The sequence below is a fragment of the Anser anser genome (genome assembly GCF_964211835.1).
Source record: "Anser anser genome assembly, chromosome: 15".
Taxonomy (NCBI): Eukaryota; Metazoa; Chordata; class Aves; order Anseriformes; family Anatidae; genus Anser; species Anser anser.
The window spans coordinates 4,890,744-4,915,064 of NC_139736.1; the positions used below are offsets into that span (position 1 = coordinate 4,890,744).

At 46.8% G+C, this 24,321-nt stretch overlaps 2 protein-coding genes and 1 long non-coding RNA gene across 6 annotated transcripts in view; 2 read left to right on the forward strand and 1 right to left on the reverse strand.

The window, feature by feature from the left end:
- The first annotated feature begins 1,950 nt into the window (after positions 1-1,950).
- Positions 1,951-13,375, forward strand: LOC310882190. Its single transcript, XR_014572834.1, has 4 exons — positions 1,951-2,205; positions 9,356-9,437; positions 9,989-11,163; positions 11,681-13,375. It is a non-coding gene; the product is annotated as an uncharacterized lncRNA (long non-coding RNA).
- A 140-nt stretch (positions 13,376-13,515) lies between these two features.
- Positions 13,516-22,801, reverse strand: BRAT1 (BRCA1 associated ATM activator 1). 2 transcript variants are annotated; one of them, XM_083800593.1, is made up of 13 exons: positions 22,564-22,801; positions 22,115-22,269; positions 21,223-21,367; positions 19,961-20,333; positions 19,752-19,871; positions 18,523-18,614; positions 18,141-18,259; positions 17,458-17,644; positions 17,005-17,078; positions 16,322-16,421; positions 15,940-16,038; positions 14,719-14,897; positions 13,516-14,497 (listed from the first exon to the last, which is right to left on the reverse strand). In XM_083800593.1, exons 1-13 carry the CDS (start codon positions 22,739-22,741, stop codon positions 13,766-13,768), a joined length of 2,553 nt encoding a protein of 850 aa, XP_083656719.1. In that variant the 5' UTR covers positions 22,742-22,801; the 3' UTR covers positions 13,516-13,765. The 2 variants fall into 2 exon arrangements, with proteins under 2 accessions (XP_083656719.1, XP_083656718.1); XM_083800592.1 differs by having other exon boundaries at positions 21,223-21,370; positions 22,564-22,800.
- Positions 22,802-22,897: 96 nt separating this feature from the next.
- Positions 22,898-24,321, forward strand: part of IQCE (IQ motif containing E) — a 32,346-nt gene continuing 30,922 nt past the window's right edge. For all 3 annotated transcript variants that reach the window (XR_014572833.1, XM_083800594.1, XM_083800595.1), the window contains exon 1: positions 22,898-23,214. Coding sequence is in view for 2 of the 3 variants with exons in the window: in XM_083800594.1 (XP_083656720.1) it covers positions 23,173-23,214 (42 nt within the window). In the remaining variant the exon portion in view is untranslated. The remainder of the gene's footprint in view (positions 23,215-24,321) is intronic.

Genomic DNA, 24,321 nt, shown 5'->3' on the forward strand with positions numbered 1-24,321 from the left:
AGCCTGGGAGAGCAGCAAAGTCAGCCCTCCTCTGGGAAAGGGTGCTCCTGGAAGGGCCTGGGGCGAGCAGTGTGACAGTGCCACCAGGAGCGAGAGGCTTTTCGTCTGCCTTCTTAATGAGAGCTGAAGGAAGGAGTGGGTGTCTGGAGACCAGAGCGGTAGTTATGTGGTTACGCCGGAGCCTGATGAGATCTCCGCCATGGGAGTGGCGTTCGCGTTCGCCTTGATGCACCTCTCAGGACTGGTCCCAGGTTGTCCTTTAATTTGGGAATATTATCTGTTCTTGGGAAAGTTAATTATCCTAGAGGAGTGGATCTCCAGCCCCATTGCTTCATATATTCTAGCTTTCATGTTTTGATCCTTTCGGTGCTTTGATCCTTCGTTTCTGCCATCCCTACAAGGAAGTCCAAAGGAACATCCTGGCTGGGACCAGAGCTTGTCCCCGAGTGACTCAAGCTGATGTAAAGAATAAAACTTGTTTACAGGCTCAGGAGCTGCAGTGGTCCTTGCAGCCCCCATGCTGCAAGCACAGCCGAGGGCTTTTCAGGGGGGACCAGCAGAAATTTCCCACTAGCCAAAGTGGCCACAGAAGAGGACAAATTGTTCCGTGCTGTGCTGTGGGGTTAGCAAGAACTGAATAAGAAAAAAAAAACGCGTGCTGCAGACTGCCGTCCCTGGGCTCTGCATTGCTCTTAGGGCACTGAGAGCTTTGCTGGTGAAAAACTGCCTTAATTTGCTGCTGTCCTAATCAGGACGAGTGGAGTAGCGGCGGCTTCAGCCTCCTTGTGGGAAACCTCCGCGGGACGCAGCGGGCGGGGAGGGCAGGACCAAGTCCTAAGGCCTTGCAACAGCATCCCCGTCATCTGCCCGCCAAAGCGCAGATGCCCTCTGTGCTGTTTTAATTGGCTAGTGCTTATAATTAGAGTTTATTTGTATTAATTAACTTAAATGATCTATTTGTGAGTTGCTTGTTGCACACCACCAGCCTGCTCAGAACAATACAACCCCAAGCAGGCGGCTCCTGCCCTGAGGAAGCCAAGAGCTAAACCAGACAAAAACACTCTCCAGACACAGCGCGCCCAGGAACGCCTCTTTTTGCCGTGTTTGTTTTTGCTCAGAAACCTATGACATCTAACCTCAATATTTAATATTTGGCTTAGCTGCCAGCCCACTGACTGGTCAGCATAGGTAAATATGACAAAACGGGATAAATGCTGTTAGTAACGATCCTGTGATGGTGCGCTGATCCTGGGCAGGTACAGGGGGAGGTGGGGAGTCCCTGTGAGAGGGAGATTGAGATCAGGAATAGAGTGATGGGTGGGGAAACAGCCACACGTCCACTCTGAGGCTTTTTAGGAGGTGAGTGGCTTTATTAAGAGAAGATCAGTGTGACAGGAAGGGGAAAAGGGAGGAGGAGGTGGCCAGGAATCGGATGAGAAGTGAGCCAGGAGTTATAGAGGGCGGATGTGGAGTGGATCAGAGGGAAAGAGTTTTAAGGCCGGGAAGGGTTTTAGGAAAGAGTTTTAGGGCCGGAGCAGCACCGGGGTGGTTGCACTCAGCCTTAGCTCAGCTGCGATGAAGGCTGGTGGCAGCGGAGACGTGATGCTCACCACAAGCAGCCTTTATCTGCAGCGAGCAGCAGCCATCGTTATTCTGCACCAAACCCCACTGTTTGTGCCGAGTTGTATTTCCTGGCCAAGCTGTGATGCGTTGCCTCCGAGCAGGGGGGTGTAACACAGCTGCCTGCCTTTGGTAGGTGAGCACAGGGGAGTTCGTGCAGCAGCACATCCCCAGGGGGGATGCAATGAAAACACCCCCAGAACAGTGCCTAGGACTGGAACTTAAGAAACCGCACCGTTCATCTGAAGAAAATTGTATAGCAGAATATAAATATCGCCCCAAGGAGAAGGGCCAGGTATCCAAGAGCTGTTTAAGTGAGGGAGAAGAGATGTGGCCCAGACTCACAGCTGCAAGCTGAAGCCAGACAAATTGAAATGAGAAAATAGGCATTAATTTTTTTCAGAATGAGGCTGATTAGCTGCTGGAACAAATCACTGAGGAAAGTGAAAGTCTCTCCATATGTTAGCGTTTTCCAATCAGGATAAGATGTCTTTCTGCAAGATGGGCTTCTGCCAAGCACATGTTACTGGGTTCGGCACAGCAGGGATGGGATGAAACGTGGTGCTTTCTGCTCTGCTCGGAAAGGTGATCTCGTGGTTCAATCTGGTCCTTTAGAAATGACTTGCAGATTGTGTTCCTGGAGAGTGTTCCTAAATTGCTCCTGGGCAGCTGCGGTGGTGCTGCCCTGGGTCCCTGCAGGCAGCTCCTACGTGTCCCCCGGGACCACAGGCGATTCAGCAGCCTGCAGGGACAGTTCCCTGTGCTGCCATGGGGGGTCTTTCCCCCTGTGTTCCCGCTTCCTTCTTCAGCTTTTCTTGCGTTTCAGTTTGATCAGGGCTTCTCGAGAGGCTCTCCTGGTAGGGCTGTGCTCTGAATATCTGGGCAGGTATTTTTCAGATAGCAAATTGCTCGCTGCAGGTGTGAAATACAGTCCTGTTACTGGAGTTTGGGCCGTTCAAAAGTCAGTGTTACTTCTGTATTCTTGTGATCTGCAGGCGGTTCTGAAGAGGCCAGGATTACTTTCATTATCAGTCTGTACCACCACAACAAAGCATGAGTGCACACGAGCAAGCTTTAAGAAAGTTTGGGTATTAGTATCAGTCTAGACAAAGCACCACGGGTTCATCCCGTTCGCTCGCTGCTCTCTGACCACAAAGAGCAGACCTAGATTTGGTCAGCCCTGCAGAAGGCTGCGTCACGCGTGGTTACTTTGCTCTTGGTCCAAACGCTGCCACGGCCATTCAAGGAGCTGCTTCACCCTGCGACTGTGCCGTGCACCGGGGGAGAACTGGGGGATGCACAGAAATACCAGTCTAGTCTTCTGTTGCTGCTCTACAGTGAGGTGGTTCTAGCTAGAGAGTCTGAAGCAGGAGAGGAGTTATTAAAGCAGGCATCCTGCTTGAACAGGACAGTCTGAGGGACTGTCAGATGAGGCCACAGGAGCTTTGGCTTCCTCTCTGACATCAGTTGTTTTGGCCCTTTGTGTACATCAGAGGGCATGAAAGGGAGACGAAACATTCCTCTTTCACTCACTCACGACGATACCCTTTAAAAATGTGTTGTATTGTCCTGGTGCTTGGAAAGGCTCCTCCTGTGCCCAGCTGCTGCTCTGGGCACTACCCAAACCATCCTCATCTGAGTGCCAGGACGTGCTCGGGGATGCTGCCTTGTGCCCCATCCATCGCCCTCCCCTAAACAGCCCCAGGGATAAACCTTGTGGAGGTCAATAGTGATGTGAGTATCATGCTTGGGTCATTTTGTTTTGTTTTTAATTCATGATTCCTTTCAAAATTCCCCGTGGAGCAGCTAGGAGCAGCAGCAGTGAAGGATGGTGGAGGAGAAGAAGAGAGCAGCAGGCACCTTCTGGTAGGTGATAGAGTGGAGACATCGGTGTCCCCGAGGCAGTGCTCGTGCTCCATCTGGAATTGTGCCCGACCAGCGAAATTGTCCCTCTCTGCTGTGTCCTGGCACAGTCCGGGCTCCATTGGCAGGCTTGGGGAGCAACATTAATGAAAACAAGTGTTTGGCTGGTGTTACTGTAGTGACACAGACGTTAAGAAACAAACACAGAGAGCCCGGCCCCTCTTTGATTAGCGAGCGCAATCTGCTGTTACAAGCTGATGCTGGGGGAAGAGGGAAGGGAAGGGAGGGAAAAGGAGAACAGCTATTAAATGAAGATGAAAACACTGGGCAGAAGATCTGCGGGAGCCATTTATTTGCCAATCTGTTACTGGAGCATGTTTCCACATGTATCCGGGGCACCTTCTAATGCTGTGGGTTTATTCAGATTTAAAACTTGTGTTTGAGACCCTTGAGAAGGGGCTTTCCACCCAGTGAGCTGGGTAATGGCTGCTTCAAATCTGTCTTCGTGCTAATCTCAGGAGAATTTATCTTGCCCCAAGCTCTGCTCATATGCAGGGTTGTTTTCCCTTTTTACTACCAATCTCACATTTGAAATCTCCCTGTGGGAAGTCAGTGTGGATGGTCCATGGTGCCAAGAGAAGGAGCAATTTCAGGTTCCTCAGTCTTCACAGAGGAGGATGCAGATAGGTTTCAATACCAAGGAGAGTGCAACTTTAGAGCAAGAATTTGGTCTGGCGTAGAGTATCTAGGGATTGTACAGACTGATTAACATTTTTTTTAATTTAATTGTATTATTTTTAATTTTTCTGCTGGAAATGTTGAGGATTGCTACCTCTTGGCGTCAGACTAAGGTTTGGGACCCCTGAGGAACGAGGCCGCTGCCTGAACAACCCATCCCCGGCTTTAAACTCAGCCCGGTCTGTGCCTTCCCTGGGATTCAGCAGAGTTCACGTATCGAGGCCAGCAGAAATAGCATCTCGCTTCCTGGTTCCAGAGGGGGTGTTAAGTAGGACATAGTTAAATTTGGGATTATTAGGAAGAGAAGAAGAGCAGATACTTCCTTTGTAATGCTTTTCTTTGATAATAGATCTTCACACAAAGAAGTGTGAAGAGAGCTGCCCTTTGAGGAGGGCTAGAGGATGAGAAGTTTGCAGCAAGGAAACTGTCTCAGATGCAGTGAATTACTGGGCAGAAGTGGATGTTTGGGAGTGCTTCGTTATTCCTCCTGCAGCTGGGGCTGGCACCCAGTCCTGCAGCATTTCAGCCCAAGCAGCACCTTGCTGATAGCGGCAGCTGGTAAAGGGCTGGGAAAATTCCTATGCTGGTATCTTAGGCTAGAGGAATTTGGGGGTTGCTGTGTGGTAGTGCTGGTGGAAGGGTTCTCTTTGGTGCTGTCTCCATTTTAAGCTTTGTCATAGTTTTGCCTAAAAGAGAGACACCTGGACATCAAGTTTCACATGGCCAATAATCGCACTGGAGACAGTACGCTCTAGAAACCTGTTCACAGATTCCCATGTTTCTATATGGAGAATAAGCCCCGCATCGAGCTGTGTAATTAAAAAGCTGCAGTGAGATGAGATACAAGATGGAGAGGAGAGGTTTTCTTGGAGACACTGGGAAATGGAAGCGCTTTCAAGGGTTTCACTGCAGAGACATCTGGAGAATTCACCAGGACTTTCTCCTTGCTTTGCTTTTCACCTTGTGAATGGTGCTGTGCATCCAGGCGGATGCTGGTACCGGTGTTACTGCTAAACTGAGCCCGGGTGTAAAGGCACGAGGCGGGGGGCAGTCGCAGGGCTGCGGAGCTTTCAGCCCGAGCTCACATCCGTGTCCTGTCGGGCTGAGCTCTGTGTCCTGGCTGGGACTTGTGCTCATGGGCAGGCTGCTTTGCTCTGGGCTGGGTGCTGATCTGCTTGTGCACAGTGATGCTACGAAGGTGGCTAAAGGCCAAGTGCTGTCATTGGAAGCCAGCTGTGAATTAATGTGCAGAGTGTGATTAATGTGCTTTTTAAACGCGTTCATGTCCTGTCACACTGGCTGTGGCTCTTGTGTCACACTCAGTGTTCTCAGAACACTTATTAGCCTTACAGATCCCCTGATTATTGCTTTCTCTTTTATAATTAAGCCACAAAACTCAGCATGGTGCAGCTTATGCGGTATTAATTCATGCCTAGCATATTCTGCCTGTGCCCTAGGATAAGGCTAAACACTGGCAGCTGGGTTGTTCTCTGCACAGTTGCTATTCTGAAATTTTTTAATATGATTATAAAAATAACATTCTGTGTGCATATGGGCAACTTGGGGCTCACCACTGCTGCAAGCAGTAGCAAGATGTGGCGTGACTTCTGCGGAAGCCGGATCTGGCCCCGGCAGTGCTGCGAGATGTATGGGGCTTGGTCCTGCCGCAGGCTCTGCCTGATGCTCTCCAGGTCAGTGCTGTCAGCTCCGCTTTGCTGTTTGCTGCTCTCACTTCTCAGGACACATCCATGAAAATGTGAGCCTCACAAGCGAGTTCTGCTTCTCTTCTTGTTCTGGCCTCTGCTCTTACGAGGCTTAAACTGAATCCAGGATTTCTTGTGGAGCTGCAGTTCCACATCTACTTTCTGCCGATGTGTATTTTCCCTCCTGGCTGGTCGCTCCTGCCCACAGTGCAGCGGTTCAGCAGCTTGTGTGGCCATGTGGTGAGCTGAGCAGGGAATAAAAATGTCATAAACCATGTCTGTCTCCTTTATTTCTTTTTATTTTCCCTCTCCTGGGACTTAGCTGTAGGAGTGACTGTGCTGGAGGAGTTGGAGCTCAGTGCTACCAGAAGGGAAATCACTGGAGTGACCCAGCAGCTGTGCCCCCAGCGGCTGCCACTCCCAAGGGAGCAGTATGAGTGCAGAACTCATGCAGGCTTTGCAGGGCTGGGTGTTGTGCTGCTATTTGTCTCTGCTGGGGGAGTCTAAACATCCTTGCAGATGAACTGTGCGAAGTGGGAGGTAAGGGACTCCAGCCACTGCCCACCTTGGCCTGGGCTCTAGGTCTGCTGGAAGTCCAACTTCGGATGTGGGGATGAAGTTCAGTAGGTGGCTGTGTGTCAGCTGTGGAAGAGCACACGTGTCCCTCGTCTACTTTGGACAGCATGGAAGCAGTAGGAGCCACAGGATGCCTTCATGAACAGCTGGACACCACACTCGTCATGGGCTGTGGATGCACCTGGAGCTGATAAAAGCTCACTGCAACAGGTATGGTGACTCCCTCCTGTCCTAGCCCCAGAGCAAAAGCCCACGGGTTACAAAACGCATGCCTACTGGCTGTGTTGCACAAGGCGTTCTCTCACATCTAGTCCTCATTTCAGAGGGAATCTCCCCAAATCTTTAGTGAAACCCCTGAGCTTGCCATGCTGTTCCCGCTCTGTGGCATATGCTATTTATACACGTGCTGCTCATGCTATCAATTATTACTAATCAAGCCATTTATGTAGAGACCCAAGTGCTGATACATTGAATCTCAAAGCTTCTGTTTAAACAGGCAGTGCCAAAGCCTGGGAGCAGGACGCAGAGCTGTAGTGCAGAAGCTCTTTGAGCTCAGACGTTTCCATGGAGATGGATCTTTGATCTCATCACAATAAACAAAGGGTGGAGAAGATGCTCCCAAACTAGGGAGGAAGGCCTGGCTGATCCCTGTGGGGCAGAAGTTCCCAGCAGCAGGAATTAGAGAGGCTGGAGGTCTCTCTGCTTCTCTCCATGGTGACAAGTCTGTAGCACCAGCATGGCTAAGCCCTGCTGCAGTGTGCGAGGAGGACATGCCTCTTGTTTGGCTGGGCTGCACCTTTGGGCTGGTTAATTTAATGCTGCTGAGCACTCAGACCCTCTTCTGCACTGCGATGGGTGCTGTGTGATTTGGAGAGCAGGGGCACAGGGCTTTAATGCTGGCATGGAGCACACCCAGCTGTGGAGAAGCAATCTGAGCAATAAGGAGAATAGCTAGAAGAATCTACAGCTAGCTAGCTGCATTTCTAAGTAAAATGGAGGGAAAAAATCACATTTTTCTCTGGAAGAATGCACAAGACAGAAGTGTTTAATAAGTTATCGGGGAGACAGTGACCAAAGGCAACAGTCAAGTTGGCTTTATCCGCCTGGATGAGCCCTGATCACACTGGCACGAGCTCACGTGTTAGAGCCATAGGCAGGGTCAGAGCTGTTACACCCGGCATTGGAAATTGAGGCTTCTGGAGCTGGAAGAGAATTCATTAGGAAAGGGCGTAACTTGGCCCAGCAGTCCCTGAGAATGGCTGCTTGAAGCGGCAGTGGCCACAAGCGCCCTGGCCGGGTGTATCACACCAAAATGTGCTGTTCTGGCAGCTGGAGGTGATCCCTCGTGTTTGGCTGTGTGGTTGTGCTGGCACGGAGCACACGCGTGCGTTCGGGCCTGCTGAGCTGCTCACACGTTTGTGCACTTCTCCTCCACTCGGCAGATGTGTGGTGACGTATCCTGGTCACTTCCTATCTGTTCACAGGGGGTTGATGGATTGGTCCCTTTGTTTCTGCTGCCAGCACAGCCTCAGACAGTTTTTGGTTTTGGTGTGTGTTTTATTTTAAAGTCTGTAGTAGTATGTAGGGTGAGCGAGTTGTACACAGCCTGGTTGTAATACTCCTTTCTTTTTTTAAAAATGTTTCTTCCTTGGTTGTATTAAGCTGCCAGTCATGCTAATTATATTCTCTTCTCTTTTGGGATTTGCAATACTCCACGCAGGCAAAATGGTGTTTAGGGACCTAGTACGGCTTCCTCCCACCCCTTTCACTGGAGCAAGTGACCCCTCCGTGCCCTGCCAGATCCCAGGCTCCTCAATAACTCACCCATCACTTTATGTAATTTTCAAGTTTCAATTTAAATATTTGTGAGGACACTTCTTGTTTGCAGCTCTGAAAAAGTTATCTTTTTCAAATGTTACAGAAACACTCAGTGCTAAATGTAGCCCACGGGTTTGCTTTGGAAGCTGACAGGTGTGGCGTTGTTTTTTGTGTGTGTTGTTGTTTTTTTTTATGTTGGTTTTTTTTTCTTTCAAATGACCCTCATGGAAAATTTTGTCACTTATTTCCTGTTAATCAGAAATGGACTCTGCCCAAGACAGCCATGATTTTGTCTTGTGCACTAGTTCACTGGGGGGAAAAAACGTAAGTTGAAAGAGTATACAATATTAAAGATGTTTTTGAACCAAACTTGCTTCCTCTGGTTTCAGTGTAGGCCTCAGCTTTGTTCTCACAGTGCTCTTTGTCGGAACCCAACCCATACAATATTCTGGTTAAGGTTACCAGAAAGTAATGAAACCAGCATTTTTTCCCTCAGCTCTACAGACAAGATGGAGTTGCTGTGTGGCTGCAGCGGCCTGTCCCATGGCTGTGACAGGCCTGTGTGGATGCTGTCACTTAGCAACAGCTGCCATTTGTTTTCTAACCGCAGCTTTTCCTTGTTGGCACCTAGTGAGAGCTGTAATTGTCAGACCCATCCCAAAAGGGTGCACCTGAAGGCAACAAGCCCCAGGGCTCACCTGTGCCCCTGCCCCGGCCCACATCAAGGCCTGCGCACACCAGAAGTGCAGGTGAAATGGCTAATGCAGCCTAATATGGTTTTATTTTGGAGCCAGCATGACTGGGCCATGTCTTGTTTTGAAATGTACAGCCTGGTTCTCTATCTGCCAGCTCTGGTGGTGCAGCTCCTCCGCCCAGGGCCTGTTGGTGGCTGAAATGTCCCAGCCCTGGGCCTGGTTGTGGCTGAAATGTCACCTCCCTGAGCAGCGCTGGGGTGGTGACAGTGAGGGACAGTGAGGCCAGCCCTGGCGTCCCCATGCATAGCAACGTGAGCTGTCTTTTCTGTTCCACCAACCCAGCCTGAAAGCTCAGAGAGTATGAGGTGAATGAAGACAACAGAAGTGTGAAGACCAAGAGACAAGGAAATGGAGGAATCTGAAGGTCTGAAAGTGTATTTACATCCTAAGGGTAATTCCCCCCCTGCCTAGCACTAAAAGGGTGAGAAAATGGGTAGTCCACAGCTTGAGCTCTTTAGGATCACAGTTGTGCTTTACACCTGACCTGGGCTAACTGGGGAAAGTCTCCAAAAGGGGCTGGGACAACCTCTGTCCTGCACGGTACGCTCCTGCCCCTGCGGTCAGCCCCCTGTGGCTGCAGAATGAGCAGGGGAGTGACTTGGTTTGGCTGGGTTTGTTCTGGAGGCAGGCACGTGAAAGGCATTTCCCAGCCCTGTCGCCTGGTTGTGGTAAATACATCCTTTATGGCGTGATGCCGCCGAGCTGTCTGCGGAGATTTGGTATTGGTATTACTGATGGTCAGACAGCAGCAATTCCTCCTTTAGTATTGCAGGGGCTCTTGATGTGGGCTGCTTGTTTTCCCTTCCATCCGGGGGTGAGTTATCGGCATATCCAGGGCATGTTTGCAGAGCCCTGAATGCTTTCATTACAGCAGCAGTGGAACATCACCAGCTTTGTTCCCTCTTTTCTGCACAGGCATGCCACTTGTCTGAAAGACACTTCTCTGTGTGCCGGCTCACAAGGCTATGTGCAAGGTCTGGCCTGTCTGTGGAGAAGCAGGTCTGACGCAGGCTGAGGTCTGGACGTGTTAAGTGGTGCTTTATTTCTCAGCAGAGGACAGAAACCACTGTGCTGAGGGGAAATGACACAGACTACAGGGGTGTTGCTACTGATACATTTTTCCATTGTAAATTGCTGAGAACTTGGGCAGTGAAGCTGGCTGATGAGTTTCCTCTGTAACGCACGGTGGCTTTTAAAAGCCTTGATGAATATGTATTGAAAGGTAGAGCAAGTTTTACTAGATGGACAAAAGAAATGTCTAAGATATGCCTGAGCTGATCTGTAATCACAGATCAGGTATCTAAGCTAAAGCAACAGCCTTAGACACTTATGGCTCATTTTTTACTTACATGATGCAATTAGTATAATTAGGCAAAGAATATTCTTTGAATTTTAAATGTCCAGTGTATTAAAACAGAAAATTAACTACCATTCTTTTGGCAGTTTTTGTAAAGCCATTACTATGTAGGACAGAGCCAAAGATGCTTATTCACCACCATGTCTATTTGAGTCTGAGTAGCTAGAGGATAAATCCTTTTTTCAGTTTTGTTGAAATGTGTTGAAAACAACCCTAGGAATTTCATACCTATGTATAGATCAGGAAACAAAGCTTACATTGCCCCTGTTCAGATAAAGGGCTGAAATGAGCTTTGTCATCTTCATTCACAGCATCAGCCATCAGAGATGTGGATTTTTCTTATCTGTGATGTTCTGTGTTGATACCACTTGTGTTGCTGCTGCCTGCCACCCGCAAGCCACATTAAAATAAATGACAGTCCTGAGTGTTGGTGCCTCTTACGTTAAACGAGGCCCATGCCTGGCACAGCCTTTGCTGAAATCAGCTGTAGCATGAGGACAGGGAAAACTCTCTCGGTGGTGCCTGCCTCCTGCAGGAGCTGTACAGCCACAGCGCTGATGGTGTGAGAGCAGCGGTTTCCACAGAAACTCATCCCAGAAAGGCAGCTTGCAGCTTTCTATGGTGTCCGTAACTAAAGGCCAGGCAGCCCACCTTCTTCATATCACTGGGGTCCTTGGCATGTGACAGAAACGTAAAGTTTATTCCAGGACCACTGTTTTCATGGTGCGAAGTGGTAAGCAGCAGTGGCACCGGGACTGAAGGGTCGGTATGCATGCTGGGGGGTGATAAGTCCGTTTCTCGAGTGTGAATATGGCCTTGGAAGGTAGACCCTATTCCTCCGGGTGCATCAAGTTCACAGTTATTTGGCAAGGAACAGTGAACAGCGTAAATCCCTAACCCAGCAGAAAGCTGTGTGGTTGGGTTAAGGGTCTTGTGGAGGTGCAAAAAGAGCTCTGGTAGGTAAAAGGTAGGTGATGTAAGTCAGTGGGGTGGAGATTGCACATGTGCTCTTAACAAGGTCCTAGAGAAGGTATTGCTCCCCAGCAAGACGGATGATTTGCACTAGTAGCTGTGGTGTGTTTACCAATTTGGTAGCTAAACTTTCAGCTCACAAATCTCACTGCAATCTTTCTGTAGAAACGCAAGTGTTTTTGTTTTTCTCTTTTACTTTCATCTCCATTAATCTCTATTCCCTGGCATTTGTTCCTCATGCTGCTCAGATGTTTATGACTATTTCTCCCACTTATCAGGTGCAGGATGTCAGTACAAGCACCTCAGCAAGACTCTGCCATAGCCAGAGAGGCAGAGAAAACAAAGTAAAGGAATGCAGTGAGTTCAGAAGTGAGGGAAGTACAAAATCAGAATTGAGCCACCTAACAGCTGGAGACGGAGACCTGGTTTTAATGAAACATGAAAGAAGTCTTTAATTCCCCTTCCAAAGATAAGGATCAAATTGTTGCACATCTGATTTTTAGTGGAACAAGCATCCTGTGTTTAAACAGGACTTTGGACCGCAATTAGGAAAGCAGTATAAACTTAACAATGTCACCATCACCCTAGCCTTACAAAAAGGGAAAAAGTTCCATTAAAAGTTAATAGGACTGGGAGTCAAGAGACCTTGGTAATATGCACTGGAGTCTCCCTTCTGTAAGAAGACATTTGTTCAATTTGCTGATGTTTGAGACTCCAAGGAATTATTCAAACTGCGCAATCCAAGAATTCTAGTGCTGAACAGGAGGAAGACATTTACTCAGCAACCTGCTGCCTCCTTTCCTGAAGCATAACTGAACATATCTGATATTGCCAACACGTAACGCTAATTTTGGAATTAGAATCCCTTTACTAGACAGGCTTGCTAAATCTCCACAAACAATTCACACTTCTTTAAAATTAATTGTCTTCTCTGCAACTAACTCTCTCAGATTCTGAGAAAAAATGCAATGGCAGGCAAAGACCTGATTTTTTATTTTCTATCTTCTGTCTCTGACCAGGTATAGGCCCTGCCCAGGTAGAACTGTGTAGCAGAAGCAGAGCTGCTTTCTTCTAGTAACAGCTGCTGTTATAACATCCAAGAGCTGTGTCATACATAAAGGTGTGCACAAAGCAATAGGTAAGTGTACTGACTTCATAAAAAGGCATAGAGTCCATCTTCAACCTCAGCAGCATGAAATTAAAACTACATCTCACCCCGTTGTACTGCTGCAGGCGTTATAGTGCAGGATGAAATGGTATGAGAAAGTTATTTCACTGCATCAAATGCTACAGCCTCCATTAGCCTAAAATGAGTGTTGTGTTCCTGTCCCTCCCTAGGCTGAGGGAGAATAAATGAGGCGAACACCTGAGCGCTAGAAAGGAATACAGCAGGGGTTGTCCAACTCCTACTAAAGGTACTGCTTTTTATTCTAGGTTATGGAAGGTTTCTTAGCATAAGGTGAGACATTGGAGTAAATAAAAATATAGTGTTCCCATCTTCCCTGAGCTTTCTTAAAAAAAAAAAAAAGCTTTTTTTTTCCCTTCAGGAAAGTGTTGCCATTTTCCCTACAGCTGCTGTTTTCTAGTTGTTGTTTATTTTTTTTTGTTTTGTTTTTTTTTTTAACCAAAGCTAACAATGGATCTATTTTATGATGGGAAAAGCTGCAGGTGTCAATTTCTCATACTATTTAGAAGCTATCGTAGTTCCTTAAGAACGCAGAATAGGAGCACTTGAAAAATTCAGTGAAATAAACCTGCTTCTGGCTTCAACTAATGTCAGCTTTTTTAGTGTCGTTGCTGAGATTAAACTGGTATGTTAACATTACCATTCTTTATGAAAGAACATTTGTAATCAGTACATAAGACTCTGAATGCTACCTTCTCCACTAGGCCTCAAAACGTAATAGAGAACTTGAGAACGCTTGTTTCTAGAATGGAGATATGGACAAGGTAAAAACTAGAATTTCTTAGAAACGAGTCTTGATCAGGTTTAGCTACTCTGGCTCGACAAGGAGCACGCAGTAACTTGTTTTCATTCACTGTTTAGTTTTTTAAAAAATGTTTCCTTATGTAGGCAGGGTCTGGTGCTTTCTTAAGATACACGCAACTAAAAAACAGAACAAATGAATTTATTTAGTTTAAAAAAAAAACAGATCAATTCATTAGAAACTGTACTTTAAATAAAATCATCAGTATTAAAGCAAAGATTTTCTAACCTCTTTAACAGCTAACAAAACCATCCTTTTCTCCATTCAGAGTAATGTTTTTTTATCTCCTTTCAAGAAAGACTTAAGACTGGTAGCAAAAATTCTCCTCCAGAATAGAACTGTTTCAGCACTCTTCCCTCAGAGCAAAACATGTCTTCAGTAACAGTCAGCTTCATTCTCGTCTATGGTCCCCACAGTAGCGAGGATGTCCTCTAAAAGGGACTGAGGGCTTTTCTCTACATGGTCACTACTTTTATTTAGTTCATCGTGTAGTTCTTCTAAGTCTATTGTTCCCAAAGCTAGCATCATGCTCTCTGGATCTTCAAAGTCCACCCCATTACCAGCATCTGTTGGGAAGTTCTGAGCCAGAGAACCCTGCCTTAGAGTCCTTTGCAACCAAGGAATGCCACGTCCGGCAGATAAATCTCCAGCTCCTTGGCAATCTTTCAGCATGCTACTTGGAGAGAGACTAGCTCTTAAGACGAGCAGTATATCACAGGCTTTCTGACCCACTGGCTTGTCATAGTCACACAAAGACCAAAACAAAAACTTGAACAGTTTTGCTCGGCAAAATATCTGCAGCGACTCATTCTGCTGAATGGAACTAGTGACTGCGGATGAGGCAGGAGCATAGGGGCATTTAGGAAGGCCAACTCGGCAAAGTGCTTGGACACAGAAAACTTCAACCAGTTCCAACCCACCAATTCTGACTTCCCAGTCTAAGTCGCGCTCTACAGCTTGGATCGCTCTAGAGACAAACTGCTCTGTATCTTCCGCTTGACCTGTGCAGCCTTGTTTCAGCCACTTGGTGAAGATGCTGATCACAGCCCTCCGAGGAAAGCTCTCTGGGTCTGTCGACAAGATATCTTGAAGCTTTGCTGTAGTGTCCTAAATGTCAGAAGACAAAGAAAGTAAAAGGAGGGGAGGAACATGCGCCAAAAAAAAAAATCTAATATATATAGATCAGAAAAATTCAGTCCCTTTTCACTACTGGCTGTGTAATATGCCTGCAGTAGACTGCAGGTGACTTAGAAAGAAAGTTGTAATACAGCAGTAAACCGATGTGTGGTTCTGCTCAAGTCTGCAGTGAGCTATACAAGTTATCATACCTCTTTATTGTACTGATTCCCTGCGACAGCTGACTCTGGAAGAGAGGAAGTAATGAAGGTCAAGTGTCCCACAGCAGTCACAGCGCTCGCTCGCACGTAGCTCTCTGGATCCTCAAGAAGATTTTCTGTAAGCTTTGGCACCTCTGAAGACAGGAGGGACTCCCTGAACTCATCCTGGTCTGTAAGCAAGACAGCAATCCAAAGAAGCGAGGCTTTATTCTCTCAGAGCATGAAGTTTTCTCCAATGCAAACAGTTCCTTGCATCGTACAACGATGCCTGCTGACTGCAGGGACAGCTGCCAGTGAGTTGAGCCACTGCAGAGAGCAGGCAGTTGCTCACAGGAGCACAGACACCCTGTGTAAGGCTCCCTGTTTCACAGCAGCTTGGTGACTTCCAGTCAAGCCCTGCTTAATGCTAGATTTTGGACAAATCTACCTACAGTTGCTCTAATGGTGAGAAAAGACTTCCTCCAGGTAAATGGCAACATGGCTTCAGCTTCATGAAACTTACATTTTTGCTTAAAGTTCGATAAAATATCGTCCTCCCTTATTGGTTTTGAGGCATATGGCAAAGAAAAAGAATGCAACCACAGCAGCACCACTGGGAAAGGCTGAAGGGTAGAATGCTAACAGAGCTGAGTGTGCTGGATATTCCCTCTGTGACCTGGGGACAGCAGTGGGAGACAACATCCTCCTCTATTCTAACCTCACAGAGCTACTGTAGGAGAATTAACGTTGCCTTAGTGCTACCCGCTGCAGCGCTTGAGCTACCAGTAAAGAGGAGAAGCAGTAGTTAATTCAAAGCATGCAAAATAGACCTAAGCTTTCAGAGCCTCCTATATCACAGCCCCCAGCCTGTTGAGTGGAAACAAACAGATTCCACTGCCGAGCAAACTCGGTAGAAGGAAAGTATTATCTGCCTAGGCACTGTCACCTACTTTGACATATGTCTCAACAGAGATGACGGTCTCAACACCCCTCAGTTTAACTTGCCAAAACTACCATTAAGGAAGACACAGCAATCAGAGTTCTACAGAAGAGTAGGGTAAGTTTATCAATCTTTTTGTCAGGTTTTGATCATGGTCTGAGAGTAAAAGGTTCAACTTTTTTTCTTTCTTTCCCCTGCAGTAACAGGTCAGAGATGCTGCACAAGCCCTACTCAGTTTCATAGCATTAGAAGAAATGCTCCTCCAATCTGAACAATTAAATTTCTGCACATACCTCTCATGCTTTTAATCAAGGAGGTGAGGAACTCCAGAGAAGAATCTCGTACTTCCCAACAAGGACTGCACAAACGCTTCTGCAGCACCAGGAACACATCTGTGAAAGCCAAGTGACAGGTTTGAATGGACATGAAAGGTGACAAACCTAACCAGAGCAATCTATGTACAACCTCTATATCATTTTATCTGAGGCAATCCTTTTTGTTGATGCTGTGTGCTTCTCCCAGAGTTCTTCAAAGCACTATATGAGCAGATAAACCTAAATTCACCGTAACTGCAAATAAACAAATCCTAAGTGCTTTGAGTGGGAAAGGTAGGTGAGAGCAGATTTCAGATGTACCACTAGCTGCAGTTTGTCCTAACTTGAATAGCTTTGTTACCTTGCAAAATCTTCTCAGTTTGCCACTGACTGTTGAAGCTGGACATTTCTGGCAAGCGTGCCAACCATTTGGACATAGCTTGAAATGATTTCTTCAGTACCTGAAGCAATATAAAGCAGATGTACTACATTGCAGAAGGCAGCATTGTTGCTTTTATGCTAGATAAAATTTGTTTTGGCTCGGGATTACAGAGAAATTCTCAGGGGAAACAAAACATATGCTTTTATACTAAGAAGTAAGCCACAAATAAATAGTGCTTATATAACATTAAACATCTCTAGCAGACTCCTAGATAATGCCTGTTCTCAAACTTAAAAACAAACAAAAAAAATTGTTAGTGTCTCCAGCTTTTGATTTGCAGTTGCCACCTGAGTCCTTTGGACAAAAAGCAAGAAAACAAAAACTTACTGCAAAGACTTCAATATTTAAAGGTCATGTCAAGTTGAGTACGTTGGTCCTACTCTCAGATGTGAGGTCTCCTGTCCTTTCAGGAACACCGAATTTACTGGTCCATTACTCGCTCTCTAGCATTTTAGCTATTTCCTGCAAGCCACCCGGAACAAGTCTTCCAGATAGTCTAACAGAAACCGTGCTAAGAAACAACTGCTGTCACACTATTTTTTAAGACTCTATCCCACTGGTTAAGCTAATAGAGTTGGCTTTTTCTTTAGTGTTATACTCACAGTAGGGCTGGTGTTTGGACTCTCCAGGTATACCAGAAGGATGTCAAATAGACTTCCTATGACTGTGTCACAGCCTGAAACATTTTAAAAACAAACAAATCCAAACTAAAGAACCAATATTGAGACAAGGGAACAGTTCAACTCCCGTAACACAGAAAGAAAGAAAATTATAATACTGTTTTACTGAATAAAGTACAGTCCTCAAAAGGAGAAATATTCAACTTGTCACAATCGCTAAGCTTCTTTAATTACAGCACTACCTGATCTAACTTATCAACAGAAAGTAAGGTTAGCCAAGACAGTAGGAAGAATGGGGAAAAACAAATGCATTTCAAAGAAATGGAATTAATAGTCTTCATTCAGAAAGATTGGTGAAGGGAAATTGAAAATTCTGTGATTATAGATTAGTCAAGTAACTTCCAAAACTAAAATAAAGAGCTAAGATTAACTCACCTTTCCGTTCAGAAAGCGCTGCCAAGGCATCCAGAGCTGACTTCTGTACTCTGCCGCAACCAATCAAAATTTGGCTTATCTTGCTTCCCAGAGGAGTAGCTGGAATCAGGAGGCCACTACAGAATTGCAATATTGTCACGAAAGAACGTAGCAAAGATGTATAGGGTAAATCCACTGGCAAATGAATCTAATAGGAAGGGGAAAAAAAGGCAGGTTTCCAGCAAATGTTTCAGGCATGCATACAGAGCAGGAGTTTCTAGCCAGGACACAGCAAAAATTACAACTTCTAGTGTTCTTAAGGTAACACAATGCTAGTAACTACAAAAAAGTAATCTTCCTCTTTCCCAACAAACTACTGGACAGGTGAAAGTAGATTCTTTTCACTACCTGGGAAAGCAGTTCCATCTGTTTTTCACTGGATCAGTAATTGCAGTAGGCGGGATGTATGGTAACAAAGCTTGTGAAGGTGTATTTAAAGGAAAGTACACTCTCTTTACAAGCTTCAGTGTTCCAACCCTCTCCTATTTGGACTCATGCTACATTTTATTTTTTTATAACATACGGAAGCCCTGCTGCCAACTCCTCTCTATGTTAAGATCTACTGCAAACGTTTGTAACTACTCTCAATCCTAGCTTTCAAGGACCAACTTGACCCCCAGGCTTTTTTCTTCTCCAAACGTTACCAGAGAGAGCAGCTTCTCCAAATGAGCAAGTGTCTGACACAAGAGACTAGCGCAAGATGACTTGGAGGACAGAAGGCTTTCGACAGTGGAGGGATCACTAACAGACTCATCCAGCAAACCTAGAGGACCAAAGAAGGGAGAAGCTCAGGTTATTACTGACTACAAATGACAGTGATTTTTAAAGTTGATTTTTCAAGTTACAATTTTCAGGTGATGCAGTGTGAATAACCCTTAAAATGCAACTGTCAGCAGGATGCTGCACTTCACCACAAACACTGCTACTGACCTTGACTCCTTCTATTCTTCCTCCAGTTTTGCCTGCACCAGACATTTAAAACGCTGGCAAGCAGACTAGCCTCTAACTTTTCTATCCCAACTGTACCTGCGTATTCCAGAGGCTGGGAGGCTGCTCTCAAAATACAGTCCATTGGCTGAAGTAGAACAGTCATTGCCTGAATCCTCACATCTTGTGGGCTTCAAGGAGGAAACAGCAGTTACCATAACAAGAACACTACAACTCTTTCCCAAACATCTGTCCCCAAACATTGAGCAGATTAATGTTTTTCACACAGGCTTTTTAAAAAGCCAGCAATGTGACAGCAATAAAAGTGTTATCACAATTCAAGCCGCCTTCCAATCTTCCTTGGCTAACTGAAAGGAGAGCAGAAATGGAATTCATAAGCAGCCTCATCCAGCAATGAAGAGTGGAATCCTGCGTAAGAAGAATGTTTAGACAGAGCCATTTTGTGTCCAAAAAAAGAAAAAAGTATCCTTAACTTAAGACACAGGTGTTAATTAGCCTTTAAATCAGTATCTGTATGTGCTATATTCGTTTAACATCTGATGTTTTCTTGATGCTTTTTCACTATCTAAAGGGGATTTACAGAGAAGATGCCAGTAGATTTCTTAGAGGTGCACAACTAGACAAGAGGCGATAATCTTAAATTGTGACAGGGTTGATTCCGACTGGATATACACAAAATACTTTTCAGAGTGAGACTGATTAAGCACTGGAACAAGCTGCCCAGAGAAACTTTGGAAACCTGAACTTAACTGGTGAAGGACCTGAGCAACCCGATCCATCTTTGAAGTCAGCCCTGCAACGAGTAAGAAGTTGAATTAGATCACCTCTACTGGTTCCTTCTAACATACGCTTTGCTATGACTGTTGTCAGAGATGACGTCTGCATGAAGCATGCTTCTGCTGGACAGCAGTGAAAGTTCTTACACTAGTTTGGTTTTGTGAAAGAGAAAACTGACCAAATACTATAGGATTTGACAGTCGAATTGTATCCATCATGATCAACCTTGGCCTAACTTCCAAAGTTAAAGGAGTCTGGTATTTCTTTCTGAGACGGGCTGGTTGTAGATAAGATGCAAATGTATACACATGAACATGACATTGGCTCCTTTCAGTTGTGTTTTTAAAACTACCTTTCTAATTATCAGTGTCTGAAGCTTGTTAGCTACTTGCCTGGTTCTTGCCAACCCATCCTACATATTAAGCAACATAGTGAAAAATGCAGTGCAGGGAAGAAATAGCTCCTAGACACACAACAGATATATTGCGAACATCTGCAGAGTGCAAAAATTTCATAGCAACAACTCCTACCATTTGTGGAGACTCAGAATTCCTACTGCCAAAGGACCTGCTTGTACTGGGGTTAAGTGTTCCAGAGCAGATGTCACTAATGCCCAAAAACTGCCTTCAGTGTCACAAAACACAGGAGACCTGCGAAGAAAGAACCGTAAGTAATATGTCCTACTAATACAGATGGTGAAAAACGGGTATTTCTAATCACTGGATCAGAAGATCCTCACCTTGACATGTTTAGCAAAAGATCCGCCAGCATGTGCCGTGTTTGAACAGAGTCTTCTGTCAAGAAGGATTCCACTTGCTTTGCTATACGTAACCAAAGTACCTCTGTCCAAGTAGCTCGACAACTGCCAAACAAACTAGTTAACAGCTTTAGTGACTGATTGATATGAGAGGCACGGCCAGATTGAAGAGAATCTTCTATATGCTTTATAATCATTTGGGCACATGCTGGCCAGTCGCAGTCCGTTTCACTGAGAGGTGTAGTTGTTTCAGACTCTACAGAGAGGGTGAGCATGTGCACCAGAAGCTGACTGGCAGCTGAAGCCACAAACAGGCTGGGATCTCCTTGCAGGGTGAAGATTACATCTATGCCTCCTGTGTGAAAACAAAGCAAAGGTCAGTGGAGGAAAACAAAACAAAACAAAAACCAGCTGCCCTCTTATTGTGGAGCCTTGCTGCAGCATGACTGTACATTATTCAAATACAGGTATCACACGGGTTTAAATGTGGCATTTTTTTTCCTTTTTTTGGTTTTGTTTTTTAATATTTTATTTTGTAGTCTCTAATGCCTTTTAAAGTTATCCAGTCCTTAAGTACAAGCAAACAAAAGAAGAAGAAAGTAGAGTTTTTTCAGATCCTCAGGTGTGTTTGTAACTCAGGAACAGAAGAAGACTTCTGTATAACGTTGGAAGGAACCTGTACCATCTGCAGACACAGCCAGCAAGGAAAAAAGGGAATTGCAGCAACAGTACCACTTAACCATCATACGGCCAGGACCACATGCTGCACAGTTAACACCAATCCAGTCTTCTAGACCCCTTTATAGAGGGAATCTAAAGTTGTTAGCAGAAGAACTTAAATAGCTGTGTAAGGACATGGGATTGCAATTGTAAGCGTTAAGAAACGGAGTCCCTGATCAGTTTTTCTGCTCTAAAATTACATCTAAATGTACCAAAATATAATTTGGTACAAATTATTAAAAACCTTTTGTATTTTTATTTATAAGCTATTTTTAGCCTGTGTTCCATAAGATTGGCGTCTCTCCCCTCCATAAAGGGCACCATCTTCACTGTTGAAAAAAAGTTAAATACATAACTGATTTAACAAAAACCCCACTCTCTTTCAGTGACTTGCGTATTTTTGATAAATGGCTTTTTATCTTGCGTAAATGTAAACTCCTCTCTCTCAATCAACACCTGAGCAACAGTCTGGAATGGAAGGGACGAAGGGAATTTGGGGAGTTACCAGTCCTGGAAGTACTCACCACCATTGCAGAGGAAGCGGAGGGCAGGCTGGTGATGCATCATGCTGTGCACGCCCTCCACCCAGCCACTTCGCACAGATGCATCTTCCCACACCGCCCTGTTCAGCATCCCACCTGAGCCAAAGAGCCTGAACAACAGGTTCTCCTGCTGAGGACAGAGAATTCACACAGTAAACAGCGAGCAAAGGGACTTGAGAGGTGCAGAGAGGTTGCTCTGTCATCCAAGTCACTAATAGAAATACTGTAGTGAAATGTTCTCTTGCTGGAAACAACACTGAAATAGAACATTTTCATATCTTATTCTTAAATGCAACATCCCTGTCTTTTACGGACTAAAAGCTGTTAAGTGCTTAATTGTTTGTTTCTTAAGATTCTGGGGAAAAATTACATACACACAAATTCCATTACTCTGCTTTATGTTGCATGTATCTCCTCCCTGAAGAAAGCCTTTCAGGTTCTCAGTTTTGTTCTACAAATGTATTCTGTTGTATAAAATAGGGCTTTAAAAAGTTCCATGTTTTTGCAGGAAATCAAGGATTTCCTTTCAACCGGAAAACTACATCTGTTATTGCAGTTTAAATCTAAAGGATCTGTCCAGGTGTACGTGATATTTTGCAGTTAGTGTTAGAGACACTGTTATTCCATGTACTGTTTTGAACTGAAACTGAGGAGTACTACTTATTAACATTGCTAGCACTGTTTGGTGCAAGATGGAAATAAGATGACAGCTGCTTTACGTGGGAACTGAAGGGATAACTTAATTGTAGGTCTTCATAGCAGTATCACTGTTCTTGACTTGTTCAGTGCACGCGATATTGAAATAGAAACAATATTGGTACACTTCCACGAGTCCTCAGTACAGGCAAAAGCAGACGCGAGGCACCTGACTCACCTGCAAGTGCTGGAAACAATCTTCCGAAGCTGCAAGTAACCCGGCCAACCGCAGAGTGAAGGAGAGGATGCTTGGGCTCGGCTCTGGTAGCGCCAGGACGGAGGTGAAGAACTCCGTCAGACAGGGGTTGTCCCGCACCACGTTCAGGGTAGGCTCTAGAGCAAGCGGGGACAGAGCGTCACGTCTAGAGCGTCACTGCCAGCGCTTGTGCCACGACCCCACAGCGCTAAGGCTTGGGATGACCGTACCACACAGCCCCCTGACAAGAACTTGGGTTTATTTGGAGCCTGGACCCCGCTACAGGCCTCAGGCACCAGCAGCGGTTCTGGAGGCCAGCAGGGCCCCTGAGGGAGGCTCCCCGGCCCTGAGGCGAGCCCCTGCCGCCCACCCGGCCCCCAGGCGAGCCTCGGCCACCCGCGGACGGCGGGAGGAGCCCGGCGGCCCCTCACCGAGCTCCGTCAGGTCCCGCAACCAGTCGAGCAGCTTCTCCAGGCAGGTGTCGTCGGAGCCGGGCTGCCGCGGGTCGGCCAGGGCGGCGCAGACGCGGGGCAGGAGCTGGGCGCACTCGCGGCTCATGGCGAACCTGCGGCGGGCGCGGGCGACGAACCAGGCCTGCCAGGCCGACATGGCGGCGCGGCCCCGGCCGGCAGGCCCCCGTCGCCAGGGGAGACCGTAACCACGGAGACCGTAACCGTGGAGACGCGCGTTGCCGGCGCCGGCCGTAAAGCGAGCGTCGCGATGGGCGCGGCTGCCGTGCGAAGGCGGCGCGGTGCGCTGAGGGCCGCTGGGGGGCGCTGGCGGCCCGCAGCACGGCCGGGGGCTGCCTGCGAGCTCCCGGGGCCCGGAGGCGGCAGCGACGAAGCCGCGGCGAGGGCGAGGGCCCGGGCCCCGTCGGCACCCTGCACAGGCGTGCGTTCGGCCCCGCCGCCCCGTTCTAGCGCAAGGCCGGGCGGAGTGCTGCCGGGCCGCCCCGCGGTTGCCATGGTTACCGCGCACCCGGAAGTGCCGTGAGGGGGAGGCCGCGGCCGCCCCGGTGTCCCCTGAGGCCGCCCCCGGCCATGGCCCGAGGGGCAGGAGAGGCGGCCGCGGAGGGGCAGCTGGTAAGGAGCGGCGGGGGCAGGGGGACGAGGACCAGGAGGAAGAAGAGGAGGAGGAGGAAGAGGGAGGCCGGGGTTCGGCCTGGGCCCGGGCCCGTGGCAGGGCCCGGAGCCCCCTCAGGAGAAGGGCTTCGACCCCGGAGCCTGAGGGGTTTAACGCCCCTTTCCCTCTCCCTCCCCAGCCAGGGGGAGGCTTTGGGGTCCTTTGCGCAGAGCCCCCGTGTTCCCTGTCCGGGATGAGCCTGCTGTGCAGGGGAAGAGGGGCTGTGAAGGCTCCCAAGGGTGTTCTTGTCACGGCACCTTTATATCCTGGTGAACTGGAGTGGTTTCATCACGGCACCTTTATATCCTGCTGAATGTTCTCTAGAGGCCGAGCGCCTTCTCGTTCTTTATCTGATTCCTCCTGCAATAGGTGCAGTTATGTGGAGAGATCATGCAGAGCGATTAAAAGGCCTTAAAAATAAAAAGAATTTCTCAGTGTGCTGCGGGGAACATTGCCTCAGGAAATTAAAAATTAGACAGCATGGCACATGAGATGTGCGCGTGCTTGCTCGCAGCCAGCACCAAATGCCGTTGTATCTGCTCTGTTGTTGTCAGTCCCATCTCCTTTTCTGACAACTGGGGTTCTAAAAAAATACTTCAACCCCCCCAGCCCCTCAATGAGATAGATCAGCATCTTTCCAAAGAATGGTGCTGCAGCTGTAAGCGCCGTGGAGTTGGCAGCTAGTGAAAACGTTCTTTCTGTGAGGGCAGCACACTTTCATATAATTTGAAAGAGAAGTGGAAATTTTCTTTTTGCTATGGATATGCTCACATTTGAGAAGCAGAGAAATCTGTCAGCTCAATACGAGGAAAAATTAAATACTTTTTTTTGATTTATTAGTTGTGTGTTTTTTCTCAGCCACATTACTTCTCTACTCTAGTTTACGAAATGTTCCTTCATACAGCTTAGTAAGGGAGGAATCACACAGAATGTTTGTGTTAGAGCAGATGATGCCACGTTTTGTAAAAGTAGCCACTCATTTCCCATTTGAATTTTGTTGTACTCAAACTCTGTTGCGATAGTAACAAAGTAAAGTTTTCTGGACTTGCATTATAACCACTTACTTG